Genomic DNA, 11,617 nt, shown 5'->3' on the forward strand with positions numbered 1-11,617 from the left:
TCGGGCCATAAGTGTTCCAACACCCACCAAATCATCCATAACATAAAACAAGTTCAAACTCAAGGAGGAGCAACCCATTGCTGAGCTTGGCATTCATAGGGGTCGTTAGCTTAAGTAGCAAAGGCATCTTTTTTGTTGGGATGAGGCATTTATAATGAGATGGGAAAGGGGAAAAATGGCAGGGATTGTGTAATTGAACCTCGGGGGCTAGGAGATCGATGAGGAAATGGAGAAAGGAAAAAGGAAAGAAGAAAAAATTGAGAAAATTAGAAAAGAATAAATTTAAAACTCTATAGGGTTTAAGAGCAACTAAATTAGATGACAATGTTTATATTATGTTAGGAACAAAAATCTAAATTTTTGAACATAAATTAGTTGTTACCTTTGTGCATTTTTCTCTCTTAATATTCTCTTCTTCTTTTTTATCTGGGATAGAAATCATACTCTAGTCTAATCTAAGTGTATATGTAGGCTAATCTAAGTATATATGTGTGTGAAGTTCACTCTTTAAGACTTGAACTCTAGCCCTTGCCCCTTACCCCATAAGAACTTGTACTTGTGGAGTGACCATTACGTTAAGGGTGCACGATGGCCTCTTAATCTTCTCTTAATCTTTCTCTTGTAAGGTGACTACCTTGGAACAAGTTAATGTCTTTCTCACCTCTTAATTTTTGGAGACTAATCACCCCAAATCTATTCAATTTCCATATAATTCTAATTTATTCCCTTTAGGAACCAATGGGTTTCTAAAATTCTTAATGTGCAAGTCAAATTTTGTATTAAAAAAAATGTTATTTACGATCAATCTATAAGCACATACTTTGTGTATAATTTTAAGATATAAAACTTGAAGTTTAAACATTTTATAGATGATATAGTTATTAATCACTGATCCCTTTGAACTTTTGCAAGCACAAAGGGTATAAAAAGAATTCAATCTAATTATGGATTTGTCAAAATACACCACCACTAAAAAAAAAAAAATTGAGTGATGTACGTTACCAATAATTGCAACGGAGACATATAATTTAAATCCTCTTTCCCCACATAAGATGTACCAAAAATTATATTAGATATAATTTGAATGTTTATCAAAAAATATATGGATAAATTTTAGGTACCATTTTTATTTGCTATATCTTAAATTCCTCAATTAAATTTAGATATATGGTTTCATTAATCAATGAAACACAAATACTATTTTTTTCCAAGGACAATTAAATTCAATGAAGTTATGTGTTTGAATTTAATTGGAGAACCTAATATATTGCACTCAAAAAATTATACCTATATTTTACTTGTAGACTAGTTAAAGGCCCATGTATTGCACAATTTCAGTCATGAATTATTGAGATTTAATAATTAAATAAAAAATTATTACCCATAAATTTAGTTACCTGTAAACATTATATGTGCTTTAAGGCTCAAGCAATTATCATATCATTATAAACTAACCAAATTTATAAGCATTAAATCTAAAGTGTTAAAATGGGCCCCATTTCAATAATTAAGAATAATTCAAATCTCTAACTATCTTGTTAAAAAGGAAGACCTACATGGGAATTAGATTGATGGATCTAGTTGGAGAAGTTGCCCTTGAAAGTAAGTAGGAGGTTGGTGAATTTCACTCCATCAAGAAAAATTGAGAAATTTGGAGGAATTTTATTAGATGAAGAATTTTTTTTTTTGATAAGGAAGAATTTTGAATTATAGTTAGGTTATTTAGGATTTCTAATTAACATAGGTGTTATAGAAGAAAGAGAATGCAAGATCAATGGAATTGATTGACATTTTTTTATGCTTACAATTAACCATTAAACAATAAGATAAACATGATAGATCTATTTACCTACTTTGCTCGAGTGCACCATCTTCTTCTAAATAACCCATGGCATGGGTGTCATTCATGTACTCTTTGTTATAACATGGGGCATATATACTAAGGGTCTGTTTGGACACCGCTTATTGCTGAAAACTGAAAATATTGTAGCAAAATAATTTTAAAATGTGTGAGTAATACCGTGAGACCCAATTTTAAAGTTGTTTTTGCTAAAATCCATACTTGTGAGTCCCGTGAACAATGCACGGGACCCACAGAAAAACACCAAAACGTAGAGTAAAATAATTTTCAATGGAATCCAAACATACACTAAGAGTATTCACGCAACAGCTTGTGCAATTTTTTTTTTTTTTTTGGGGTCTATTTTTAACATAAAAACCTACTTTTTCTATTTTATACAATCACTTTTCAAAAAACATACACATCAGATTATCTAGTATACACTCTATTTCATATAATATTCATTCTTCATTCATTTTTTTACTATTAGTTTTGTCTTTTTTTCAACTGGTTTTCCTTTTTTTTTTTCTCATTAAGCAAACACAAGTTTTATCATCAAACTATAAACTTCCAAAATTTAGAGCTTTGTATATAGGTGTAGTGGGCCTTTTTTGGTTAAATCGGGTTGGACTGCCTCTTATGGTACTAGGCCCAAATATTCTGAGTAAGGGAGTTGAGACCGACCAACTGTAACTCAATTTGGCTCGGCTTGTGCGCAAACTATGCCTCGTCTGCCAGGAGCACGCTTACGGTGGGTAGAACTGTTTCAACTAAGTTGCGGCAGACAGATATGATAATAACAAGATAAAATAAAGTACTTTAACATCTTTATTAAGGTAAACAGATAATCTCTACTTAAGAAAATATAATCACAGTTTAACAACAATTATTTTATAAGAAAAGTAAGGGAAACAAGTGGGTAGTATATGGGTTGATTGAAAGAGGAAAGAAATCAGATTAAATCTGATCCGCAGGACCAAAGCCAGAGAGGGAAGAACGCCTCTTCTCAAAGTGAATAATCTCCCAGGGAGATCCTGCCGTGGAAATTAATCACTTTGAGGGAAGCGGACCTGAATGGTTGGTGCACAAGAGAACCCTTTGTTTCCGGCAGAGAGCAGGACTTTGAGAGGGAGAGAGAGAATCAACATATTGGTGCATGTCTGCCGCTCTAACTCTCTTATCTTTTTCTTTTCTTCTCTTCTAATATTCCCCTTTCTTATCTTTTTTTCTTTCTACTTTTTTTTCTTAATCATTGTTTTCTATTTCCTAGTTTTCAAATTTCTAATACCGTGGTGCTTATGTCGTCCTCCCCATGTACACAACAAGGGTCTCTTTATAGTGCCTGTCGTGACCGGATTTTACTATTTTAGCCCTTAACTACCTTTGTCTGGTCTGGGTGTACTTGCCGACCACCACTGGTCCGTCTGTGTGCCACTCCCCATCGCCAAACAAAAGAAAACTATTTTATTTGTTTGTTTGTTTACCATGGCACCCTTTCCTGCTATGGTGTGGGTGCCTTCTCTCTCTCTATCCCTCATGGCATACACCTAGTGGTTCCAACTCAGTTTTGCTCCTTTGGGTGGTATGTCATCTCAACAGGATACTTCCCCCAAAAGAGCCCTAGTAGAAACCTCAAAATAGGTTTTTCTCTTCTCCCCACCGCCAAACCATGCCCTCTTACCTCTAACCTATGACCTCACCGTGTTTTGTATTGGCTGGGTATAGGTTAGTGAGGTCTAGGTCTTGTGCGTGCCCCTCTTCCATGTATGTCCAAAATTTGCCTGCTGCTCATGCGTTTGTCGTGGTTAGCCTACACAGTCTGCCGTCCGTTTTTGATTATTTTCTGGTTCCCCTTTCCTTTATGGTTTGGCCCACTTAGGGGCTGGGCCTCACTTGACAATGGGCTTTGCTTTTCTTCAGCCCACCCTTTTTCCTGTTACCATCTCTTATCATACCACTCTATATTCTTGCTGCGAAGTCGTTTGCCTCAATCCTGCTAGGCCTTTTTAGGCCTGTCGTTTATTCTTCTCCCAATGGCCCAATACGGCCATTGGTCCTTTTATTACATCACTGATGGGCTCTTGTGTCCCATTTGTTTTTCCCTTGGGCATCTCGGGCCCATTTGCATTCCTTGGGCTTCCTCGGCCCTTTTCTTTAACTTTGCATTCCCATGGGCTTTTACTGAGTTCTTAGGGTTTCCCCGGCCCAATTACATTATTCCTCATCCTTGGGGTTTATGGGATTGCCATCAACCCCTTACTTTCTTTGCTTTCATATACTGCCCATGGTTTGCTTTTTTTTTTTTCTCTGCTCCTTTAAACCCATTTACCCCTCAAGACCCATTTGTTTATCTCATGGGCTTGTGATCCATTATTCCTGCCGCTTGGGCTTAATGGTTTTTCTATCCATTTGCCAACTCTTTTCTGTCCGTGTTGCTAGGCTTCTCCTTTCCACTTGGGCTTCCAAAATGGACATCAACAATAGGCAACAATCCTTAAATCAAAGTTCAAGCTAAAACCCATCAAACCTTCAATGGCAGTCCTCCTTCAATGGCGGAACCAAATCAAACATCCTTCAGTGGCAGAACCAAATCAAGCTTTTAACCCATTAAACTGAAGCTGAAACCTAGAACCCATTTCAAAATCCAAATCAACCCATCAAACCAAATCCAAATCCATATTTACGCTCCACCAATTTTCAACCTATTGATTTGAAACCTAACCAATTCGAACCCAGTTGACATGATGTGGCGGTGAGATGGTTGGATATGTTTCTGGGTTGGGGACAGATCTAAGAGTGAGAGAGATATTAATTTCTAGGTTTGGGGATAGATCAGAGAAAGAGAAAAAGGGAAAAAAAATATTTTCTGGAACCGAGAGAGAGAGAGAGAGAGAGAAGAATAAAAAAATTGATATACAAAACTACAATAAGTGTGTATATCTATGTGGTTACTGCAGTAATAATGTATTTTTACATAAGTTTGCATGGCTTGGTTGGCTAAAATGTGGTCTTTATGCTACTTTAAACTAGTTGGTGCAAGTGCTCTAACGAAGAGACGTTCATAAAAATATGAGCAATTCTCTTCACAAAAATAATAGAGAGTTGAATTATAGCAATAAAAATCAAGGAGGGTGTTCAAAGCCATTCATATTATTTAGATAAGAAAAAAATCATCTATTTAGATCCCTTTAGCCACTTGAATTAAATTCTTCTAACACAAAGAAAGACTCATGTTTAGACTGTAGAGAGTTATTGGAACAAATTAAGAGTTGCCCATAACCTGACAAACTAGTTTGGACTCCCTATAGCCAAGGTAAATTCACGGTCAAATCTACCTTTTAGACCAAGATCCTAGATTCCAACACTTCACCAACACACCCCCCCCCCCCTCTTTTTCTAAACAAGAGTGGAAACACCTTTGGTCATTAAAGATCCTTGAGAGATTCAAAATGCTTCTTTGGAAAATTATTTGCGATGCTCTCCCCACTAAGGAAGCTTTGAACAAAAGATGGCCTCAAGCTAACCTAAGTTGTGTCTTTTCCAACCACACTACTCAAAATCTCTTGAACGCCTCATCCTCATTGTCCCTTCACAATTTCCATCATATCACACCCTGGCCCAACAAAGTAGCCAAGTTCATCAACAAAGCCTACTTGAGCACCTCAAAGCTTGGACAGCTCTGAAATCCCACTTGACCACCAACATGGCAACCCCCCCCCCCCCCCCCGGCGCCCCGCGCCCCGCGCAACCCTCCCAAATGGATGGATGAAAATAAACTTCCACATAACTATAAGATATGGCTACTGCAATATGTAGAAATGATTTTGGAGATGTACTCTTTGCTAACTCTTTCATGCTATCACCTATGGATCCACAAGTTGTATCTTGTTTAGAAAACATGAGTTAATCAAGCAAACACCATCTTAATAATTGGGGAAATTTTTTTTTTTTGGATACAAGATACAAATTCTACTCTAGTCTAATCTAAGTATATATATGTGTGGAGTTCTCTCCTAAAGACTTGAACCTCGGTTTTTACCCCCCACACCTTACAAGCATTTATACTTGTGGAGTAACCATCATACCAATGATATACGGTGATATTGAAGAAAATTCTTAAATACTGTCAGAGTATAGTGAAATTATGCTCCATTTTTTCACATTTATGGTGGATCCTATTATGAATTTAATAAATAAACTTCACTATAAAGGTGAGATGAATGAGTATTATTTACCATGTTCTAAAAAATACCTAAATATTACTCAGTGAGGCCTACATTTTTCAAGATTTGAAAACGAAAAAACGGGTTTGAAAGCACTTGACCAACCAAGCCCAAACTTTTACTACCTATTATTAGTTTTTTAATTTATTAGTATTTTTGTAAATTGTAACTATTTAAAGTGGAAATGAAACGGCATTTATTAGTATCATATCACACCGTCTCTCTCGCTAACAGAGCCCTCTTTTTGTTGTCTATATTGTCTTCTCTTCCGCAGCTGCACTTCCACAGTTTCACACTTTCACTTTGCCTTTTGCTCTATTCTTTTGCTGACAAGATTTTGTTCTTTTGGACACACACACACATAAGCCAAGCCAGAACCAAGGCCATATATCAAATCAAAGAAGAGTCTTTTTTGTTGAAGCGAGAGAGAGAAAATGGCTCTGAGTTTGAATTCAATGATGAGCTTCCCTTCTCATAAGTTCTCTTCTAAATCCATTAAGCTCGGATCTCCTAGAGTCTTAATGGCCTCCACTTTGCACTCTACCTCCAAGTAAGTCATACTATATGCACTTATTTTATTTTATCAATTTATATGTATTGATTCATTGCATTTTGGAGGTGAACCATGGGTTGTTTTGTTATTTCTTTAAAAATTTGCAAATGGGTATGATTGAAAATGAATTTTTAGTGTTTATTTGCAAGTGGGTGTGATCAAAAATGAATTTTTAGTGATTGTTTGGGGATGGGTGAAATTTTAGAGACTCTTTTTTTTATAAAGAAAATCTGGGTTTTTGGTATTTGATGTTGATTGAGCTATGTATTGCTGGGTTATATCATGTGGAGTGGTTTTGATCTCAAAATGTCTTTCAAATGTTGTTTTCGGATGTGGGTGTTTTGTCTTTTTCTTGAATGCTAATTGAAATTGCATCTCATTTTTGGTCTATTTGGATTCCACTGCTTTTGATTTCTTTTAAAGCTGATTTTACCTGCATGTTGCTTGAAATTAGTATGACACAGTTCTGCTTGAAAACTGTATTTCATGGAATTCTAGTCTGATTTTTTGTTATAATTGTTTCTTGAAAAACTGTATTGCATGATGTACTGCCTGATTGACTTTGTTGGAAATTGAATGAAAATAAGCAAATATTTATATTAGTGGAGATGATTGGTCATTAGTTTACTCCTTACTTTATGCTGTTATTTCTTTTTGAAATTATATATTGTGCACCAGTTTTGGTCTTTTTTATTGATGGAGATGATTTCTTGTACGTTAGTTTGGATCCTTATGGGTTTTATATTGTGATCTTTAACATGCACGGTGGCTTTGACCTTCTCAGGTTGAGGGATTGAGTATGCATGCATTATTTTATAATTTATGTCATTTGTTGAGAGTTAGGTCTGATTTTCTGGGTTAACCTTTTCTTTTAGAACAAGATCATGTTGGTTGGCTGAATTTATATTTTTGGATACGATTTATTTGACTTCTTTCCTATTATTTCTTTTATGTCTTAATTGCTTTTAGTTTTCTTCCTTTCTGTTAATGCATTCTGGTTTATCTTATTAATTGGCCGTTTCTTGTATTTTCTTTTTTACTGGGTTATATATAATTCATGAGTAGTTCTGATTTCTCCAACTCTGCTTTTTCTTTGTTTCCTATAATTTTTTAATAAAAATAAAATAAAATATCATTAATTTTAATTTATTTATTTTTGTTGATTATGATTTGCTTTTGTATTTTTATAATGTGGTTTTCATGTCTTAAAATTTCTTTACCTTTGTTCTATTTCAAAAAATTTTGAACTAATGTGCTACTGTGACATTTGATACGTGTGTATATTTTCTCTCTCCAGTTTTCATCAACTTAGAGTTTGGTAGCTGAATCTTTGACTTCTTTGTTCACCACACGGTGGTGTTTGGTCAAGTTTGGTCATGTTTTTCTTTGATTGGCTTACTTGGATAACCTCTTTCAATCTTGCAAATAATATTCTCTCTCTCTCTCTCTCTCTCTCTGTTGTTGCTTGGTCATCTGTATTCAAAATTCCATATTCTTTGTTGCTTGAGACATCATACAAACAAGTCTAGTATTGTACAATGTAGTTTAGAGATTCTCTCCAAACTTTATGAGTATAATTATAATGCTCTCTTTCTCACTCTTTGCTTTGTCCATTGTTTTCAGCTTTAAGTTGTTATTTTTCAAGTTGCTAAAAACATATTATTTGCGAGACTTGTTTTGCGGTATTATTATTCTAATAACTGAACCTGATTTTAAACTCACCAATGCACTGGAGACAGTTGTCCCAGTTGTATAATCATATCTTGGATGTAGTCTGCACTTTGCTTAATGATCATAGGATTAAGGTATCACACTATTTGCTAGGATATTCGTTATGAATTGATCTTTAGAAATAAGCAATTCTGTGCCTGGGCTGTTTTTTCACACAATCATTCAAGTTCATATTGTGCAACTAAAGTATGTCTGCCCAAATTTGGTGGCGAATTGGAGCTTTTTGTATTTATTTATTTTTCAAGTTCTCTCTGAATACTACTTATTAATGATTATTTGAAGTTGCATACCCATTTGCTCTCCCTGGTGCTGCTCAATGCATGCCATGCATTGTTTGAATATTAAAAAAAAAAATCCAAAATAAGAGATTGCAACTTTATTCTTGCATATTTTCATCTCCCTTGTCATATATGAAACCTCCTACATATGTCACACTTTGACACTTTTACCCATACGTCATGCAATTTGTATGAGCATGAACCTGATATGGGTGGCATTTAATAGTTGCCTGGTAGTCTATAACAGCAGCAACAAAGCTATAGTGTCAAAACTTTGGGGCTATCTAGGAATTCTTAATGTATCTGGGAGTGTATTATAATTTTGTCATCTTAGGATTGAAAGCTTTATTATGGTAGTTTCATAGTTCATCTGAAGTTTTTGTTTCTAATCACTGTTTGTTCTGTTTCTTATAGAGAGGCAGAGAATCTGAAAAAGCCACATTTCGCTCCAAGGGAGGTACATGTTCAGGTGACTCATTCCATGCCACCTCAGAAGGTGGAGATTTTCAAATCATTGGAGGGTTGGGCTGAGGAGAACATCTTGGTGCACCTAAAGCCTGTTGAGAAATGTTGGCAGCCACAAGATTTTCTGCCTGAACCTGAATCGGAAGGATTCTTTGAGCAAGTCAAGGAGTTGAGGGCAAGAGCAATGGAACTTCCTGATGACTATTTTGTTGTGTTAGTTGGAGATATGATCACAGAGGAAGCTCTTCCAACTTACCAGACAATGCTTAATACCCTGGATGGTGTTCGAGATGAGACCGGTGCAAGCCCTACTTCTTGGGCAATATGGACAAGGGCATGGACTGCCGAAGAGAATAGGCATGGTGACCTTCTCAACAAGTATCTTTATCTCTCTGGACGGGTGGACATGAAACAAATTGAAAAGACAATTCAGTATTTGATAGGGTCTGGAATGGTGAGATTCTCGATCCCCCTTGGTCAATTTTGTTGTTAGTATCTTTTTTTTTTTTCTAAAACCAAAACACAGTTTGGAAATAATTTCCAGATGTTGAACTTAGGAAATTTTTCAATGTAAGGAAAACATATCAAAGTTTATAAATCTGAAACTGATATAAACTATCAGAAGTGAGAATATTTTGAGTATAGTTGGTTCTCAATTTCTAGTCTCACTTCAATTCTTTTTAAAATCTTCTCTCATTCACTAGACAGTATGTTAAGCTAGAATTGATGTGATAAATAGCATTTAGAGAAACAGAGCAAAAGTGAGACAAAATTTAAATGGTCTTTTCTTTTTATGTTCCTGCATCACTCTCTTCCTCTCTCTCTCTCTCTCTTGGGGGTGGGGGCCAGTTCCTTTCCATCTATTTCCAAAGCTTTGTTAGTTGACAGATAGTCGCATCTACCCAGCTACTAGACTGGAATTATCATTGGATCGTTAAAGAATCATGATCACTTTAGTTATTATTATTGTTTTGTGGTCATTGTTTATATAAAAGGCAATGTTCCAGAAGTAGATTTGTGTTATTCTCATGATTTTTATTTTATGTGTTCTTGTTAGGATCCTAAAACAGAAAACAGCCCCTACCTTGGCTTCATCTACACTTCATTTCAAGAGAGGGCAACATTCATATCCCACGGGAACACAGCCAGACTAGCAAAGGAGCATGGGGACTTGAAACTGGCACAGATTTGCGGCACCATTGCCTCAGATGAAAAACGCCATGAAACTGCCTACACCAAGATTGTGGAGAAACTCTTTGAGATTGATCCAGATGATACTATTTTGGCTTTGGCTGACATGATGAGGAAAAAGATATCAATGCCAGCTCACTTGATGTATGATGGACAGGATGATAACCTTTTTGAGCACTTCTCATCTGTAGCCCAGCGGCTAGGTGTGTACACTGCTAAGGACTATGCTGATATTTTGGAGTTTCTGGTGGGAAGATGGAATGTAGAGAAGTTGACAGGTCTTTCTGGTGAAGGGCGCAGAGCTCAAGATTTCGTGTGTGGTTTGCCCCCTAGGATTAGGAGGTTGGAGGAGAGAGCTCAGGGAAGGGCCAAACAAGCATCCATCATTCCATTCAGCTGGGTTTTCGGTAGAAATATAATTGTGTAAGTGCAGCATCAGTCAGCAGTCTCCCCCCAAGTCTCATCTCATTAGAGTAATAGATAGAAATTTCCAATTTGCTCTTCATTTTACTGTTCCTTGTGTATTAGGAAATGGGGTGTGAGTTCTATTTCATCTAGGCTTTGTATATTCACGTCTTCTTATGTTTGTCGTGGGAGATCATCAGAAAAAGGATAACCCATATTTGGGTGTGTTGTGTTTCCCCTATCTTATGCCATAAAGAAAGTATTTGTTTCCTTAATTTATGATTATGAGTACTGTTATATCAAGTTTAAGTTGTTACAATATGTTTTTCATAGTGGGAAGAATAAGAGCGACCAGGAAATGTGATGCTCTTGTATTATGGTCATTACCTTTGTTTTGTGTGTCTTTTTTATTTATAGTTTTTTTCCCTTTTGTTGCACCCTCTTTTATTTATTTATTGCTAGTACTTGTGAGGAGGGACGTCCTTCCTCTGCTCATGTTCTCACTTTGTTGCTGATCACCTGTTTACTTGATGTAGCTAATAATAAGCTACGGCTTAGATGAGCTCTAGTTCAAATGGCACTTCCTCTTGTTTATATGGTACTTTCCTCCCACGAAGATGGGAAACTATATGTGTAAATTACCAATAAAAAAATATACTTAAAATAAAACTCCAATACTTTAGCATAAAAACGGAATGAGTATATATATATATATATATATAAACCCCTATACTTTCCCCTGAAAATGGAGGTGTGCATGCGTAAATTACCATTTGATAATTGACAGTAATGATGAAGGTAGAAACGTATAAATATAAAACTCTTCCTATAGTCTACACTCATGATTAAGGATGAAGCCGACAGTTAGCCATGGAATAGTGATGATGAATGTAGAAACGTATAAAGATGAAGGCAACTGTTAGCCATGCAA

General features: G+C 35.8%; 1 protein-coding gene across 1 annotated transcript; it reads left to right on the top strand.

The window, feature by feature from the left end:
• Positions 1-6,273: 6,273 nt before the first annotated feature.
• LOC126701918 (stearoyl-[acyl-carrier-protein] 9-desaturase, chloroplastic-like) lies at positions 6,274-11,069 on the top strand. The gene is made up of 3 exons (XM_050400362.1): positions 6,274-6,613; positions 9,040-9,544; positions 10,148-11,069. The coding sequence occupies exons 1-3, from the start codon at positions 6,498-6,500 to the stop codon at positions 10,706-10,708; spliced, it is 1,182 nt and encodes a 393-aa protein (XP_050256319.1). The 5' UTR covers positions 6,274-6,497; the 3' UTR covers positions 10,709-11,069.
• The last annotated feature ends 548 nt before the right edge of the window (positions 11,070-11,617 follow it).

This window comes from Quercus robur, chromosome 10 (assembly GCF_932294415.1).
Source record: "Quercus robur chromosome 10, dhQueRobu3.1, whole genome shotgun sequence".
NCBI classification, from domain to species: domain Eukaryota; kingdom Viridiplantae; phylum Streptophyta; class Magnoliopsida; order Fagales; family Fagaceae; genus Quercus; species Quercus robur.

What these genes read in the sequence shown, in the direction of transcription:
- LOC126701918 (XM_050400362.1), top strand. Translation starts at nt 6,498, where the DNA reads ATGGCTCTGAGTTTGAATTCAATGATGAGCTTCCCTTCTCATAAGTTC. An exon ending in ACTTTGCACTCTACCTCCAA is followed by an intron (nt 6,614 to 9,039) that starts GTAAGTCATACT and finishes TGTTTCTTATAG; the next exon opens with AGAGGCAGAGAATCTGAAAA. An exon ending in ATTTGATAGGGTCTGGAATG is followed by an intron (nt 9,545 to 10,147) that starts GTGAGATTCTCG and finishes TGTTCTTGTTAG; the next exon opens with GATCCTAAAACAGAAAACAG.